Genomic DNA, 17,995 nt, shown 5'->3' on the forward strand with positions numbered 1-17,995 from the left:
TCCCTCCGCCTTAAAGGAGCCGCGCCCACTGCCGTCGTGGCGCTCTCCGGCGCCCGTAGGCCCAGCGTGAGGGGCATCGCCGCCAGCAGCCCCGCCCCACCCCGGGCTGCCCGCCCCCGCCGCCCACTCCGTACGAAAGAGACGCGCTGGGGGCTCTGCGAGGCACGTGAGGTGCCAGCGCCGGCAGCCTCGGGTCTCACGTGCGACGGCTGTGGGAGAAGAAAGTGTTCCGGGAGCGAGGGTGCCCATCCGTCCGGTGACCGCTCCCGCCTGGACAGACACCCGAGGCCACCGGGAGTCTGCAACGCAGCGTGGAAGCCCCACCGGCCGCCCCCGGACGCCGCGGCGCCTTTAAGCCCAAAGGCCCTGAGTCACGAGGAGGCTCCCTACCCCCCGCCACACACCCCTCCACGAGGCCCCACGCCTGCAGGCACGTGACCCGCGCCCCGCCTGGGACTCGCGCGCACGGGGGCGGGGGACCGCGGACTCGGCCGAGGCTGCGCGCGGACCGTTAGCAACCGCGGTCGGGCCCGCGGCCCCGCCTAGCCCCGGCTGGCGGCGGGCAGCTCTTACCAGCGAGAACGCCATGGGGCCGGCGTGGCCCTGCGGGACGCACCGGCCGGCGGGACGGCGCGGCTAGGGATACGCAGACACGTGGGCACTATTTTTGCAGCGAGCCGCGCACAGCGCTGCACCCCGGCCGGCTTATAAAAGCCGCGGAGCCGCCCCCCGGCCGGATGCGGAGCACCTGTGTCGGCCCCGCCCGGGGCCCCGCCCCCCCAGCAGGCCGGCCCGAGGGCTCCGCCACCCCTCCCCCCCCGCCCCCCGGGCCGGGGGCCGCAGCCACCCCCTGGGAGGCCAAAGGCCCAAGCACGCCACTCACTTAGTGATCCTGGTGAAGTCACTTATCTCCTCTGGGCTTCAGTTTACCTCTCATGAAATAGGGCAGCTTTACAAGTCCTGTAGATGCGCTTTGTCAGTCAAGTTCTCTCTCGTGCCCACGCTCCTCTTCTTAACAAGGATCCCTCCGGGGAGAGAGCCAGCCGTGCGCGCCCCAGTACGAGCCTGCGCCCCCGGGCTCCAGCAGGCGCTCTCACACTAGACCGGCTGTTCTGTGTGCTGGAACCGGGTGGAGGGCGCCGGCGTCCGGAGATTCCGGAAAGTTCCAAAGACATCAGAGGTCCTCTTTGGACCGCAGTTCCCTGGGAAAACCGCTTCCGACGCTCCTGCCGGCCTGCGATAGGAAGCTTCACGGAGAGGGGACTGCGATAGGAAGCTTCACGGAGAGGGGACAAGGGACAGGGCGGGGGCTACAGGGCGAGAGAGACCACCATGGGCCGGGCTGTTGTCAGGAGGGGCGTCCCGGGGTAGCTGGGCAGGAGCGGACCGGAAGCCCCAGGCAAGCGCAGAGGCGTTGATGGCATTCCAGGCGGGGAGACCAAGCAAAGGGGAAAGGGAGAACTGAATAGGGCGGCTCAGTCTGAGCGGGACGGAGGACGTGCTGATACCGCAGGAGGGAAGCCTGGGCCCAATTTCTGAAGCGCCTTTATTTTGCAGACAGCGGGGAACTATTAAGAATAATAAACAAGAGAATGGCAGTATCAGGTCTCTTTTAAGATGTTACTGGAGATTTAATAGCGGTTGGACAGAGAAAGGGGAGAAACAAGGGACTGGAGTGAGAAGGAAAGGGACCAGCATTTGTTGAGCATTACTAAGTGTTTTACAGGTGTTGCCTCATCATAATGCTATTTATAAAGCACTGTCTGTGCTCAAGGCTCCTCCTGGCAGTTGGGGAGACGGGGCTGCTGCTTTCCTGGCGGGCTGGTAAGGCTGGCCTGGACCTAACGGCTAAGGGGAGGGGAGTGAGTAACTCGAGGTTTCTATCTGAGAGAATGGAAGGAGAGGAAGTCAGTGGTCTAGCCTAGTGTTTCAGGAGGGTTAATGGGAGGAGGTGGCCAGGGTAAGAACAGATGCTGGAGTAGAAGTCCCCAGGAGGACTCAAGAGTGACAGAGTTGGCCAGTCTCCATCCGCAGAATATCTCCATGCAGGAGCTTCTTTGGGTTGCTGAGGTCTTGGGCCGAGAGGGTGATGGCTACAGGGGCAGAGCAAGAGGGGGCCCTGGCATCCCCTAGCCATCAACTGCTCCACCCTCTCCCCCTTCAGAGGAGCTGCTTAGCCATCTGCCCTCCCTCCTCAAGATGGCCCATTCCAGCCACCCAGGAATACACACCCTCTGGTTCAGTTTCATTGGGACCCTCCGGTGCCAGGCCCTTCCTGGGGCCCTTCCTTCTCCCCCTCCAAGTCTCACCCTGGCCCACAAACAGCATAGGACAGCTGCACCGAGGTGGCATATCTTGCTTGCCCTCTCAGGGGGTGCCACACCCAGATACCTACAGTCCAGGAGCCAAGTGAAGGTGGGTGAGAGCACCAAGAAGGCCCAAGGCACATCTAAAAAGGCAGTTAGCTGATGGTCACTGCAGGAATGAGGTCCCAGCCCAAGAAGATCTTTCAAGACAAGCTGGAAATACAGTTTGCTTTTTTTAATGTGAAATCTTTCTAATTTTAAATTTGGTCACTAATTCTAATTAAAAGAGCCAAGCCCAGCATGTTCAGGGACCCCATGCAGCTCACTGGCTGCCAACTGGTGATCTTTTCCATCCCTCTCTCCTCCCTCACCCAAAGTTGAGCAAGATCAGAATCTGAAACCTGGAGTGGTGCCCAAGGGAACAGGTATCTGGGAGCTCTTTCATATTTTAAAACTCCCAGCCATAAGAAAATGAAGATGACTTGGAACCTTTCAGGTGACATGGAACAGAAATTTCTGCTGCTTCAAATCCCTCTTCCTAAACTTTCTGTTGCAGGTAATAATAAGAATAAATAGCTGACTTTCATTGAGCACCTACTGTGTGCTTGTCACAGTTCGAAGTGCTTGACCTATGTTAACCCATTGTGCAGATGAGGAAACTGAAGCTCAAAGAAGTAAAGTAACTAGCCCAAGGACCTCCAGCTAGAAGTAGAAGAGCAAGGACTCAAACCTAAACAGTCTTCTGGCTTCAGAGCCTGAGGTCTTAACCAGATAGAACAAAACTTCTAGCATTCTTGTGTGTGTGCTTCCCTCTGACTGACCCCAGACTGTAGACAGTGAAGGAAGGGGTGGCTGAGTCCAAATGCAGTCATGGCCTCAGGGGTGGGTGAGTCCTTGCTGCCTGCTCATACTTGGCAGGTGGAACAAGAAGAACAGTACCTCTGACTAGAAGGTGTCCACAATCCACAGGGCAGGGTGTGGAAAGTGGCAGAGGTGGAGATATTAAATGACTTGGTCAAGTCCCCACAGCTGGTCACTGGCAGAAGCAGCAGGAACAAACAGGCAGCATTATCCATTCTCCCAGTCAACAAACAGCCTTTGAGCGCAGCTATGCCTGGCACCGTCTCTGCAGTCAAGTCCCAGATTTACAATACAGGTTTGAAGTGTAACTGTAATTGGCTGGCCTAAGTTTTGAATGCATATACTAGGGGACAGGAGGGACCCTATAGTCTTCTATAGGCTCAGGTGTTCAGTGCTTCCACTGCAGGCGGAGTGCTGAAAGAAGGAAAGAGACTGCTGGGAGAAAATAATTTTCCTGGTGGAGAAATATCAGAAGCGGGATTCGCTTAGGAACTCAAGACCACAAGGCAAAGTAAGCACACAGTCTCTGCTCAACTTTTCCCAAGCTCTGTGCAGAAGAAACCATGTTCTTTGTTTTTTTATGTCTTTTAAAGTGGGATTCAAGAAAAGTGGATCAGCCCCACCTTTCATCATACACAAATGTAAATTTAAAGTGAGTTAAAGATATAAATGTGAAAAGCATCACTTGGAAATTTTTTATAGGAAAATATCAGGAGAATATTTTCATTATCTCAGAGTGTAGATGAATTTTGTAAATAAGGAACAAGCACAGACTATAAAGGAAGGTTGATAGATTTGACCACATTGGAATTTAAAACTTTGGTTTATCAAAAGATATTTAAAACTTAAAAAGACAGGCCATAGACTGGAAGAAGAAATTTGCAATATGTGATCTACAAAGGACTAGTTCCCAGAATATATAAGAACTTCTACAATCAATGAAGAAATATGACAACCCTACAGAAATAAATGGGCAAAAGATGGAAACAGTCAATTGACAGGAGTAGAAGCCCAAATGGCCAACAAACATTATCACTAGATGTCTGCCCTCACCAATAACCAGGAAAGTGCAAATGAAACCACAGTAGGATAACATTCACACAAAATGAGAAAGTCTCACCACCCAAACAGCAGAGTCACTGCCAGTGAAGGTGTCAACTGGCTCAGCCACTTTGGTTTTTTCTCTTATTTTCTACATTTTTTGAACTGAGGGATAACGTACAAAGAGTACACAAATCTTAAGTGTATAGTTTGATGATTTTTTTACTTACAAATATACCCAGGTAACTGCTACCCACATCAAGGCATAGAATCTTTCCAGAACCCCACAGAGTTCCATCATCCCTTTTCCCACTTTATACCCCCGTCCTTGAGGTAACTATTATTCTTATTGTTTTCCTCACAGATTCATTCCGCCTGTTCTAGAACTTCATATAAGCATGGCTTCTTGCACTCAATATAGTATCTGTGAGATTCATCCATGTTGTTGCATTAGCAGTAGTTCAGTCCTTTTTATTGCTAAGTAGTATTCCATTGTATGGAATGTGTTTCTCCATTCTCCTGTTGATTGGCATTTGAATTATTTCCAGTTTGGGGACTTGTTATGAATAAAGGTGTTGTAAACATTCTTGATGTGAAGTACAGCCATTCTGGTGAGCAATTTGGCAATGTTGTTAAGTTGCACGTGTATACTCTATGACCCAGCAATTCCACTCCTAGGAAAACATGTTAGAGAAACTTTCACATGTGTTAAAAGAGGCATGAGTAAAAATACCAAGAGCTATGTTATTCATAATTGCAAAAACAAAATAAAATAAGAACGTTAAATGTCCTCCAGCAGGAGAGTGGATCAGTAAATTGTGGTATTGTCATACAGTGGAATACTATATGTATAAGTAAAAGGAAATGAAATAAAGCTAATTGTATCAACATGGATGACTCAAACAATATTGAGTGAACAAAGCGGGATGTAGAATACATACTCTACAATGCCGTTTATATAAAATTTTAAAACATCCAATACACTACTGTCACAAAGGACAATACTATATATTGCTCAGGAACATATCTGTATGTAGTAAAAGTACAAAAAATGCATGGCATTGATAAACAGAAAATTCAGAATAGTGACGTACTCAGGTGAGGAGGGAAGAGCTTGTGAAATGAGTACAAGGGGTATTGACTGAATTGATAAGTGCTTTATTTCTTAAGCCAGGTAATCAGTACACTAGTGGTTGTTATTTTATTCTTTAATATATTTAAATATCATAATTTTTTAAAGAGAGGAGGGATGGAGATAATTAAAGCCAGTGGTGTGCTGGTAAATGTTTGACAGTTGGCTCTGGGGAGGGGAGTGATTTGCAATATTCACCTATTTCTGTGGCATAGCTACTCCCACCATGGCTGATTTCAAAGTACCAATGTGACACCAGTCGGCTCACAAAATTCCTGAAAGTGAATTCCTGGGCGCTCGTGAGCCAGTACGAGCCAGCCCCAGCACACCACTGACACTGAATATGGGAGCAAAGTGCTCTGAAGGCCAGAGCTGGGGGCACAGGCTCTCTCTGAGGACCTTTCCAACACCCCAGGAAATGGATCAAGGGCTAGATTGTGTTAATTTATTGCTGTAAAGTTACCCCCAAACTAAGCAGATTGAAACAATAGATATTTATTATCTCACACAATTTCTGCGAGTCAGGAATCTAAGGATGACTTAGCTGGGTTCTGGGTTCTGGCTCAGGATGTCTCCTGAGGTTGCAGTCAAGCTATCAGCCAGAACTGCAGTCATTTGAAGCTTTGCCTGGAGCTGGAGGATCTGCTTCCTAGTTCACTCAAGTGGGTGCTGGCAAAGCCTCAGTTCCTCATCACATGGACCTCTCCATAGGGTTGCTGGCTTGAGCTCAAGACATGGCAGCTGGCTTTCTCCAGAGCAAATGACCAGAGAAAGAAAGAAAGAGAGACTGATATGGAGGTGCAGTGACTTTTATAAGCTAATCTCAGAAATGACATGCCGTCACTTCTGCATCCTATTGTTGACGCTCACCAACCTTGATAAAATGTAGGAGGGGACACAAGAGTGTGAATGCCAGGAAGCAGGGATCGTGGAGGACCATCTTGGAGGTCGGCCATCACACTGACCACAGTTGAAGGTTGTCCTGAGACACTTGTAAATGGGTTAGAGGAGGATGCCAGGAGTCTTGGCACAAGGAGAGACATGGGAACCTGAGAGGCCCTCCCCTTTGTTTTACAGCCAAGGAAACTGAGAAGTTTAGGGATTTACTCAAGAGTAAGCAGCTACTCTTGTCAGGATCCCAGGGTCTCTGTCTTGCAGTGGTCCTTGTGAGAAGGACCTTTTCTCACCCTCTCCCAGCCCCTTCTCCCTGCCTTCCATCTGCAGGTGCAGATGCTGGGGTCCTGGCACATCAAGGCCTAGATCAAGGTCACCTTGCCCAGCCCTCAAGAGTTCCTTCTTCCCCAGAGCTGTTCCCTCACATTGTCTGTCAGTCAAAACAAGAAGACAACCCCACTTATTTCCACACACCCCACCCCTGCCACAGTGGCTGTGGGTAACACATCCCGAGTAGCCCCAGAGAGCAGCATATGCCACTGCATTGTCATTGCCAAACACAAGTCTATGCTGGCCTTCTGAGATCACACTACCATTTGGAGTCTGATGTTGAACTATTTCAGAGCTCTATGATCTCTGATCCCTGGTCTATGGTAAGACATTGCCCCAAACTGGAAGGAGGCACGAGGGAGGTGTGCTGTCATGCTTTGTTTCTTGATCTAGATGCAATTCACACAGGTTATTCGTTCTATGAAAACTCATGAAATTGCATACTTGTGATTTGTACAATTATCTATATGAATATTATATAGGTTTTCTTTTTTTTTGTTTGTTTTTGCCTGAGGAAGATTGGCCCTGGGCTGATATCCATGCCCATCTTCCTCTACTTTATATGGGACGCCGCCACAGCATGGCTTGATAAGCAGTGCGTAGGTCCGCACCTGGGATCCAAACCTGTGAACCCCGGGCCGCCAAAGCAGAACGCATGAACTTAACCGCTACACCACCAGGCCAGCCCAAAAGGTTTTTTTAAATTAGTCCAAAAGACAAGGACATATGTGTCTGCGATCTTCCTAGATCCCAGACAGAAGAGAAGCATTCTTTCTGAGCTACTGCCAACCTCTTTTCTCCAGGAACTGCAGGGAAGCTGTAGGGTATTCCATTCAGGGGAATCTTGGGGTGGAAGATCTGAAAAGGGGCTTAAGTTGGAAGGTCCTTGACACCAGGATAAGAAGTGACCAGTGAGATATTCAGAGTGGGCATTGCTCACCACCCTCCGCACTGTCCCAGGCCCAGCTGCGAGGCCTCAGTGACTCCAAAGCACCCTCTGCAATATTGGGGCAATAGGGATGGGGTTCCCAGTGGTCACACTCAGACAGTGTGGCCCTGGGTTCTCTCTTGGTAGACAGGTCTGTGGGATGGGGACTGGGGAGAGACAATGGGGTCAGAGCAGCACCTTCAAGTAGAAGATCGAAGAAGGTGTGCACTGCTTCTTTCCCTTTGGGTGTGCCCCATTTTTACCCCCTTGTTCTCCATACCCCATCCTGGGCTTCACCCTTCCAGGCACTAGTTCACTGTTCTTCTCTTGATCCTAAGAGACACAACTGATCAGGCAGTCTAAGAAGGAAGACCCAGCTCACCTCCTTGAGGACCCCAGCCCATGAGGACCCCTCCCCCAGCTCTCCTGCCCACACCCCTGAGCTGGGGATCTCCCAACCCCAAAGGCTCTGCAGCCAATTGAAGGCTGGTGGAATGGGATGGGATCTACTGGGCTGAGCAGTCCCTCCGTGGTTCACACCCAGTCCTGGTTGGTTGGTAGCCTGGAGGCCTGCTCCTCAGCGGCTATCATACATTGGTGCTCAGTAGATGCTTGATGAGGAAGGAGGGACCTAAGGCAGGCCTATTTTCCCCATCATGTGGAGCCATAGTAGAAATGGGAGCGACTGAGAGGGGCATGAATGTTGCTGGGGAGTCAGGGAAGATATTGGTGGTGAGAATCCTGGCTGTCCAGGGGACAGGCCCTCTGGTGGGTCAGAATTTTCCTATTTTCCCTTCCTTGCCCAGCCAGGCTGGGGAAAGTCCTGTCACACTGAGTTACACACCCAACACCCATCCCTTTGATCTGCAGGCTCTGCTAGGAGGAGGTGACCCTCAAGGTGCCCAGCAGAAGGTGCTGAACTAGCACAGGGGCTTGCCCTAGTGGCTGGCTGGCTGGGGGTTCAGGTGTGGGCACAGCTAATGCCCCACCCTTAGGGTTCTTATAGTGGCTTCCTTAGTGTCCCTAAATGGATCTCTTCCCCAACCATTGCAGCTAGCCATTGCTACAGCCTGGCCAGAAACTGGAGCCATTTCTCTTACCAATTTGCCAGGGTATCACTTGGAAGCCATCCTGGATTGGGCTCCTGTTCCCAGACCCTCATTGAGTTCATTGTCCTCTGACCTGTCCAGGCCTGTGGTCAGGCTCAGACTACACTCAGACCTCCTGGGTCTGCATTAATACTCTACCCAACCCTTGCCAGGGGCACTTTCTGTCTCTGAGCCAGTCCCTGTGCTTCTATCCACTTCTGCCCCCCTCCCCATAACCCTCCCTGTGCACCAGCAGGGTCCTAAGAGCACTTCCTGGTCTGCTCTGTGGTCCAGGGCCCCACATGAATCCCACAGCCCTGGGCCAGCTCCCTGGCTGCCCCATCAATGTTGCTCATGGGACGCATGAGATTCAGGAAGCCTGCAACCAGGCCCCTGAGGCCCTGGGGACAAAGTGTCACCATGGTGGCAAAGACTTGGGTCAGTGACAAAACATAGGGTATGATATGGTTGGAAAGAAAAATGTTCTGGGGGGAAGTGAGGCCCTCCCAGCTCCTGCATGTCTGATCTCCTTCCACTAGTGTGTGGTGGGCAGGCCCCAACACACAGAGACTCACATCCCTTCAGAGACTCAGGGATGCTGACATGGCAGGGCTGTGGGAGGTCTGGCCATGGACCTAGAGTCTTGGAAGAGACAGGTTGGGCTGGGCTGGGCTGGGCTGGGTTGGAGCAGTGCCTCTCTTTTCCTCTCTGATTGAGGTTTTCTCCCCCTGGACCATTCCCTCAGAACAGAATGGCCCCTTCCCCCTCCTGGTTGAAGATTGCTACCTCTGCCTGCTCAGCTGTCACATCTTCCCACTGCGGCTCCGCCTTCTCTGACCAGCTGCAGAGTCATCCTCTCCCAGCTCACACCTCACTCCCCTGCTTCCTGCCTCTCCCCTGAGACAAGCACAAGACCCATTTTCTTATGAAGGGCTGCTATTGCTAATCCCACAGCCTGGGACGCATTCCAGAGAAACCAACACAGGGTGGTGACCAAGGTTCTGGTGCCCTGGACTCTCACTCGGGGCTGGAGGTCCCAGTGCCCCTTCTGAGAGGTTCTGGGAATCTGGGCTCTGAACTCCTGTAGGGATGTTATTGACATGCTTGATGCACTTCTGTCTCCTACAGAATCCACTCTGAGGAGCATTGATGGGGCAGCCAGGCCTTTGTTGCAAAGTACAGGTTGGTGAGGAATTCTTTGATGGTACTTGTTCTAATTTCTTGGAAAATCGCCCCACTTCCTTTCTCAGGCTGTGGGCAGTGCCAATTCAGAGACAAAAGTGAGAAGGAGTCCACCATTCAAGTGGCCTTTGACATTTGGATCAGCCCATCTCAGAACCTGCAGTGATCCCGGGGAGACTTTGGGGCCCCAAGGCTCTCAAAGAAGCAGCGGCTCCAGGTGCTCTCTGGTGCCACAGAGTCCAGCAGGTCCCCGGGGCCAGAGGCAGAGGCGTCCCCTGGCACTGCCTTTGCTCTCCTTACCTGAGAGGAGGACCACATCTGTTTCACCTTGTCTTTCCCCTGAACAGACTTGCTCAGGGGTGCTTCAGTGACAGGGCTGTGGGGAGGTACAGCCAAAGAACCAGAGTCTTGGTCACGGAGGGTCAGAGGCTGAGGCACCACATCTTCAACTATCACTGGAGTTTGTTCCTTGTAACTCAATCAAGATGTTCTGGGGCAAAAGCATTCCAAGGTCAAAACCAAGTTTGGGTAACACTGCAAGCTCTCGGCCCTCTTGGGAGAGGGGTCACAGTGCACAATAGCATAGTAAGGGCTCTGAGAAGCCTGTGGGAAATAAACTTATTTCACTTAAATCCATGATTCCTAAACTTAGTTGGTCACAGACTTTTTTTTTTTTTGCACAGAACACAAGCTAACCGAACACCTTTTGCACCTTTTGGAACCACTGCTCACTCAACCTCTTTCCTCACCAGGAAAGTCATCAGGGAGGGCCCTGACCCTCACTGCCACCCATAGAAGGCTTGTCCCAGGTGTGGAGGCTCTATATCCTCACTACTCAAGTGTGTCCATGGAGCAACAGTGTTGGTTGCTGGGATCTTGTTAGAAATGCAGAATCTCAGGCCCCACCCCAGACCTACTGATCTGAATCTGCATGTTAGTAACATCCCCAGGTGATCTGATGCAGGGCAGTTTGAGAAGCACTGTTCTACATCTCCTGTTCTTCTCTCTCCAAGATGGCTAGTTAGGTCATCTGCCCAGCCAGGTGTGGGTTCTAGGTCCCGTATCCAGATGTAGTTAACATATTTTGAACCTCGCACCTATGTTTGGGGAATTGCCCACATTATGAGTCCTCCTTCCCAAGGTCCCATGAGGGGAACCAAAGGGGACTGCCAGCCATCGAAGAGGCCTCACTTTTGCAGAGGCTCATAAAAAGAACCAGGGAGTTCTTCCAGCTTGGCCTCCCCATCCCTGCTCAGATATCTCTTTCACAGAGCTACCTGGAGACTCGGAGATGGTCATCTTGGGGCCCAACCAGAGTCACCTCTGACAGTCAGTCACAGCCTCTCCTAGAGATCAGTAGTGATTATTCACAAGGGTCAAACACAGTCACTCTCAGCAGCTCTCCCCTCTAACACCCTTAGACAGAACCCAGAAGAAAGGAAAGGTGAGCCAGCTTCCAGGGAGAAGATGTTTTATTGAGATTTTGTTACATAAATAGCTACAGAAACCTGGGAGGACTGAAGGGAGCAGCTGCAGTCTCCCTCTGCACAGGTCACTAAGGAATCCATGGGGAGGGGAATGGGAGGGAGCCTGGTAATGACCAGAGGGAGAGAGGACCTCCTGGATGCCATCTGGCATGAAGAGTCTAATATGAGAGAGAGAGAAATAAAGAGAGAGAGTCTAACAGCCCAGATGTCAGGAGGGAGGGACAGGTGGGGGTCAAAGAGGTCACAGTACTTGGGAGTCACTGGGTCAGAGCCTGTACCACATCCTTTACCAGCATGGTACCGATCACCATCTTTTCACTGTTGACTGTCACCTGGGCAGCTCCAGTGGGCCGGGCATCCAGGGTCAGCAGGACCAGGCTCCCGCTGGTCAGCGTCCTCCCTGCAAACCTGAGGTGAGGGTCGAGAAAGGGCCTCAGCTCTGGGGCCCCTCCTTCAAACCAGGCCCGAGAGCCTATCTCTTCCCCTCTGCTGGTGGCCTAGTACCTGTACTCATCAGATGTGCCACACGGGACACGACCCAGGTTGGCAGTGGCAGTCACTTTCTGCACCACAATGTGGTCACTCCGGCAGGTATCTGGCAGTGTGAGCTTCTCTGTGATCTCATTCATGCCTGTCAGCTTTCCTGGGGGCAGATGTCATGATGAGGGCAGAGGCTGTGGTAGGGCCCCCTGGGTCTGCCCACCGAGCATCCTCACCAAGCTCTCCTCAGGCTGTGCAGGTCTGAATCTCCCTCACCAGTCTTGGGGAGGGGGTACTTCCCCCTCAGACCTGGCCCTCCCTCAGGAAGCCCCTGTCAGCCTCCCCATCCCACCCAGGGCTCTATCCATGTTGTTGAACAAAGACTGATTTGCCGCTTTCCCGCTGTCAGACATCTGGGCCCCAGCCCCTTAGGAGTGGCCAGTGGACCTGGGGGCCAGTCAGTTTTAAGAGGTTTCTTCCACCCTGGACCCCACACCCTTTGGTCTTTCCTAGTTGGCCCTCCATCCCGAGTTCAAATCCCTCCCAACTCCTGGAGGTTGAGTCCTCACAGAGAGATCACTGGTGGCTGCTGCACTCCTGGCCAAGGCACTGGTTCTCACCAGATAGGCCAGAGTCTAGTAGTTACATGCAGCCCTCACAGGTGGACCCCTAGTTTCACCTGTGCAGCTCCAGACCTGGCCAGGGCTGCTGAAGCCCCCAGGTGCTCACAGCATCCCTGGAAACCTTCACTGTACAGGCCTGACCTTTCCTCTCCTCGCACACGCTCTAGGCCAGCTGTGTGAGCTCCTTCATCTGCCCTCCTGCCCCTCTTCTCTTCAGCCTCTCTCTCCTCCCTCTGCTGCTTCCCTCATTCTTCTTCTCCTTTTGAGAACGGACATCCCTTTCCTGTTGCTTCCATCCCCTCCATTTCTGACTAGTGACATTTTCTTGCCCCTGTACCTTTAGTCTCTCCATGTTCAAGTCTCCTCATTCCTAAGAAGTCCTCTCCAGAAGCAAGATCCCTCATCATGCCAGTGCTGTGTCTCCCTCCCCATTCACGGCCAAAGTCCTCCAAAGAGGACTCCATTTCCTCAAGCCCTGCCCTGCCCTCCCTCAACCCACTGCAGTTAGCCTCTGTCCCCCTTTTGCAATGACCTGCCTCTCTGATGCTGGCAGCAGCCTCCTATCTGCTGGCTCTGAAGGTCTTTGGTCATCCTTGCCTGCAGACCACCCCAAGGCACTCTTATGCCTTCTCATCTCTCCTAGTTATCTTCCCACCTCTTCTCTTATTCCTCCCCTCCTTTTTCTCCTGAAGAATACAGGTTTTCCTGAAGGAAGGTCCTTGGCCTTCTTATCTTCCCACCTATCGCTCTCCCAGGGTGATCTCACTCATATTCACAGCTTCAGTTATCACCTCCATGCTCATGACTCCAGCCTAGAAGTGTGTCCTGGGCACAGATCCACATTTTCAGTTGCATACTAAGCACCTCCTCCTGAATTTCTCAAATGCATTTCACAATCAGCTTACGTAAAACTACCCATGATATGCCCTCCTCCCTTGCCCAGCCTATTCTTCTTTCTTCCAGATCAGGGGTTTGGCAAATTACATCCTTCGGGCCAAATCTGGCCCACCACCTGTATGGCCTGCAATGTTTTTTATATTTTTAAAGTTTTGGGGAAGAAAAAAGATTAATATTTCATGACACAAAAATTATATGAAATTCAAATTTAAATGACAATAAATAGGATTTTATTGGAACACAGCCACACTCATTCATTTATGGATTATCAGTAGCTGTTTTTGTGTTATAACAGCAGAGTTGAGTAATTGCAGCAGAGACCAGATGGCCCACAAAGCCTAAAACATTTGCTTTATGGCTCATTACAGAAAGGTTTGCCGACCCCTGGTCTAGGTGAAGGGCATTGCCATTCTCCCTACCATCCAAGCCAGAAAGTCTAGAGTCAGCTTATATACTTCCCTCTCCTCCTTCTTAGGGCAAATGCCCGTGGCTTCCCTCTGCCAGTGCCTCTCCCCTACCCCAGCCCTTCCTTCTCTTTGTTATGGCTCTAATCCTGGTCCTCACGCTCTCTCATCAGATCTACTGCAATAGCTTTAGAACTAGTCACAGAATTTAGTCCAAAGTCACACACCAAGCGTGCAGGTTCAGACCTTAAAGCCAGGACTCAGAAAGCCCCATGTTCCTCCCACTTGTGCTGTCTTGCCTCTTTTTCCTGCTGCAAATTCTCCCAATTCCAATCCTAGCTGTGGATGTTGTCAGATCCTCTTTCTGAAGCAAAGGTCTGAACCTGACCCCTTCCTCATTCAGAAACCTTCAATGACTCCTTTACGGCTAGGAAGATGAAATCTGTAGTCCTTATCTCTCTACAGATGGGTTGGACCCAATAACCTCTGTGACCCCTTCCAGCTCTGAAATTCTAGGACTGAAATCTTTTAGCATAGCATTCAAGGCTTCCAGAAACTAGACCAAACATATTTTCAGCTTTGTTCTTACTAATTCTCTGAGCTAGGGACTCCTATGCCCCAAACCAAATTCCTCCCCTCCCCTCTTTCTGTAAACATTCACCAACACTTACTCATAATGTTTCTCACAGCTGGAATGCTCGCCTAGAATTTTCTGCCTGCCTGAGTCCTCTCTCTCTCCAAAGCCTCACTGAAGGGTCCTGGCCTCCGTAAAGCCTTTGCTGGAGCCACAAGCTGTGAGGCCTCCCTCCATTTGGAGGAGCTGAGGCCCCTTCAGCATGACTATGTGGTGGAGCTTCATGAGCCCCAGTGGATGGTGCTGAGCCCCCTCCCAAGGAGCACTCACCCTGTTCCTTCTTGAACTCATTCTCACTCATGAATACAGGGGCCATCAGCTCCCCAACGGGTGGCTGAATGGAGACGTAGAACTGTCGGCTTTGGGTGCTGGGAAGGGTGGGAGGTGACAGAGGTAGAGAAAGTGAGGCCAGTATCTCTCCCCTCACCTCTCACTTTGCTGGAGGCAGGGCTTGGAGGCAGCAGGAGACTGAGGTAAGACCTGAAGGCTTGGGATGGCTTCCAGACCCACCAGATCATGATGTATCCCCTCCTACCACCACCTCTAGCTCCCGTTTATTTTGACCCCACCTCTCCCCTGCCCACCCTCCCACCCTACCATGAGTTGGACACATACCACAGCTGGAAATTGGCCGCCTGGGTTGAGTCACAGAAATTAATGCCCATTATAGCAGTGGCAGACTCTCCAGGTGACAGGGACTCTGCAGTGGTGTGAGGCAGGGAAAAGAGGAAAGGGAGAGACACTATCATCTGATAAGTCTGGAATCCAGACCCATTCTCCCCTCTACTGCCAGAGCTGACACCCCTCCATGGAATCCTGGGTTTCTGGGCCCCTGGACACCACCCTTGGTTTTCTCCTGAAATCTAAACACCCTCCCGCCCGCCCCCCCTACCATTTAAGTCAGTCCTGAAACAACCAAGAACCTTCTGCTCTGATATGGACTTGCTCATTTCCTAGTCTATCTTGTCCACCAGGGTATGGATCATGTTAGACACCATCTCTGTGCCCCCATAACCTCGCCCCTGGCCTGGCACAGACAGGGCATCGGCAGCCATAGAAAGACTGACTCTGCCGAGGAGTCTCCTTCTCCTTCATGTCCAAAGCCCTTCCGCACCGATTTCAGGAAATTCCTGGATGCTGATGCCAGCAGGCAGTTTGGGGGTGCCCACATGCAGGCCCTTGATGGGGGTATCAGAGCTGTTGGAGAAGTGAATGTGCACAGACACCATGTGCGGGTCCCCAGAGAAAGGTTGACGGCTGAAGGTGTAGTCCACAGCTAGCCCCTCGCCAGCTACGCGGTGCAGCAGCTCCTGCCTCCCAACACCTGACACTGGACTCAGCAGCTAGAGGGGAGGAGGAAGTGGGGAAGAGTGGAAGTGAGCAACAAGGAGAGAGGCTATCCCAGCCTTGTTCCCCCCTAGGGTCATCCAGCAATGGGACTCAAAGCTATTCCCTCCATCACATCCCCCTACACACAAATCCACACCATAGGATGCATCACAGAGATGTGTCCCTGTCCCAGTCCAGTCCCTCCCTCATTTCAATCACCGAGATGTGTCCCTGTCCCAGTCCAGTCCCTCCCTCATTTCACTCACCGAGGGCACCAGGGGGGAGTCTGTGAGTGTCAGGCCCTCCAGGTCAGCAGCTAGACTGGTGGACACAACCGTAGGGGGAGACACAGGCTGGACACTGGGAGGGGTGACTGTGGGGGTAGATGAGGAAGACTGTGATGAGGGAGGGGCAAAGTAGAATTGGTTTCGATTGAGTAGGGAGCCCAGGGCTCAGGGAACAGACAGTTCAGCACCATGGACAGCGATGCACACGTCAGCCTGGTGGCTCTAAGCAGATAACCACCCTCCACTCCCAACCCCAAACCTGGGGAGGTTGTCCTGCTGCCCTCTCAGGCCCAAAGAGGTGTTCTGTCTGCTCTCCCCACCCCAAAGCCCTGAGGAAGCTAATCCAGAGCTCCCAGGCCCTTCCTAAGTCACACTCCCCAGGCCTCCTTCCCCCTGTGACTTCTACCACCCAAACTCACAGTCCTCTAGATCAAGCAGGGAGATCTCCTTGGCTGCAAGGGCGCTTTTACTGCTGGGATGCTGAAAGAGATAAATGGGATGCAGATGTGGGAGGGGAGTACCCAGCCTATTTTGGGTTAGGTAGAAGATACTGTGGTCTCTTTTGCATGGTAGGGAGATGCCTGGGCCCGGCCCAGAGTATGGGGAAGGCCCTGGTCCATGAGCCCATCCTCTTCCTGCCCCAAGGCTCTCACTGTTTTCTTCCTCCAGGAAGCAGGTTCCATCTGCTCCTCCTCGGTCTCCGATGTCATCTCAGACTCTGATGAACTACTGCTGGAATCACTGCCCTCATCCGAGGACGAGACTTCTCCTTGTCCCTCTGGCACCTTCCTCTTCTTCATCTTCTTCTTCTCACCTTCTTCCTCACTCTGTTCACTGGAGAAGAAGGGACAAGTGGGGCTCAGGCCCAGCCTGGACACCTCCTACTTGCCTCCCAGAAGAGCGGGGGAAGCCCTGATAAGTGGGGATGAGTGTGGGGAGTTTGGGCCAGTGCAATCCACACCTGGGCTCCTATGCCCAGGCCCCAGTGAGAACTTTAAGCTAGGCTGTGCCAGCTTGGGTCCCTGGCCCCTGACTGCTTCTCCATGCTGCCCCCATGAGGTGGCAGGCCCGGCACAGAGACCTCCTGCAGCCAGCCAAAGTAGCCATCACATGAGCTGACTAGGGCATCTGCAGGCCCCACCAGCTCACGAGGAAGCTCAGAGGCTCTTACGAGACTGGCTAAGGCTGAGTGTTAGCCCGTTTTTTTCCAGAGGAGACCCCTGAACCCCGCCAGTCATCTGACTGGCTCCCCTCTTACCTCTCACTGCTCCTCCCTTTCTCCTCATCCTCATCCTGGTCTTCATTATCAGACTCACTGCTGGACTCCCCAGAGCCGCTCTCACTGCTGCTCTTACTGTCCGATTCACTCTCGGACTCAGGGTCTGTGGAGGAACTGGCTCAGGCTTCCCTCCCCTGTGTGTAGGTCTCCATAGGTCCAGAGCAGGGGCCCTGGGCTCCCAGCTTCAGACTCAGCACTGAAGCTGCAAACCCCCCTGACCTGCCCCCAGCCGCAGATACCAACTGGACCAACTGGGACAGAGATGGACCCGTGTAGATAGAGACCTGCACAAGCACACACACACCTGGAACAGGCAATCCCTCAGGGGCATAAACACACATACAAGTGCACACAAGCAGTTGCACAACCCCTTGGCCACACAATATAAAACATACACACATACCCCCCTCCCACTGGCACAAGGCACACACATGGGCAGGAACACAGAGCCCCCACAATATAAAACATACACCCCCCCCCCACACACACACAAGGCCACAAGCCACACACATGGGCAGGAGCACAGGGCTCCCACAATATAAAACATACTCACACACACCCCTCGCACACACACAAGGTACACAAGGCCACGAGGCACACACATGGGCAGGAGTACAGGGCCCCCAGCTCTGCTGATCTCCTCACCGCTGTCTGCCGACTCTGTGGGGCCTGACTCCCCCTCAGAGTCTGAGTAGAAGGGTTTCTCCTTCTCCTTCCTTTTCTCCCGATTTGAGCACTTGGTCCATTCAGGTACCTGAAGACAGGGAAAGTGTGAGGGGTGGTCATTAAGTCATGGCTGGGGAGGGGGAAGGA

At 52.3% G+C, this 17,995-nt stretch overlaps 2 protein-coding genes across 9 annotated transcripts in view; both read right to left on the bottom strand.

Moving 5' to 3' along the window:
• The window catches only part of CPEB1 (cytoplasmic polyadenylation element binding protein 1), a 109,889-nt gene extending 108,643 nt beyond the window's left edge, over positions 1-1,246 (bottom strand). For 4 of the 6 annotated variants that reach the window (XM_087429007.1, XM_087429006.1, XM_004431982.2 and 1 more), the window contains exon 1: positions 574-693. In XM_087429007.1, the coding sequence (XP_087285133.1) occupies positions 574-588 (15 nt within the window). In that variant the 5' untranslated portion in view covers positions 589-693. Of the gene's footprint in view, positions 1-573; positions 695-883 lie in introns of those variants that run through there. The other 2 variants (XM_087429008.1, XM_087429009.1) reach the window with 2 other exon arrangements.
• A 9,978-nt stretch (positions 1,247-11,224) lies between these two features.
• Positions 11,225-17,995, bottom strand: part of AP3B2 (adaptor related protein complex 3 subunit beta 2) — a 33,741-nt gene continuing 26,970 nt past the window's right edge. For all 3 annotated transcript variants that reach the window (XM_004431984.3, XM_087429140.1, XM_087429141.1), the window contains 10 exons: positions 17,828-17,936; positions 17,162-17,285; positions 16,557-16,737; positions 16,323-16,383; positions 15,883-15,989; positions 15,402-15,630; positions 14,903-14,987; positions 14,558-14,655; positions 11,754-11,892; positions 11,225-11,657 (listed from right to left, as the gene is read on the bottom strand). In XM_004431984.3, coding sequence (XP_004432041.1) covers positions 11,507-11,657; positions 11,754-11,892; positions 14,558-14,655; positions 14,903-14,987; positions 15,402-15,630; positions 15,883-15,989; positions 16,323-16,383; positions 16,557-16,737; positions 17,162-17,285; positions 17,828-17,936 — 1,284 coding nt within the window. In that variant the 3' untranslated portion in view covers positions 11,225-11,506. The remainder of the gene's footprint in view (positions 11,658-11,753; positions 11,893-14,557; positions 14,656-14,902; positions 14,988-15,401; positions 15,631-15,882; positions 15,990-16,322; positions 16,384-16,556; positions 16,738-17,161; positions 17,286-17,827; positions 17,937-17,995) is intronic.

The sequence above is a fragment of the Ceratotherium simum genome, chromosome 3, assembly GCF_057802395.1.
Source record: "Ceratotherium simum simum isolate JZ-2026a chromosome 3, ASM5780239v1, whole genome shotgun sequence".
NCBI classification, from domain to species: domain Eukaryota; kingdom Metazoa; phylum Chordata; class Mammalia; order Perissodactyla; family Rhinocerotidae; genus Ceratotherium; species Ceratotherium simum.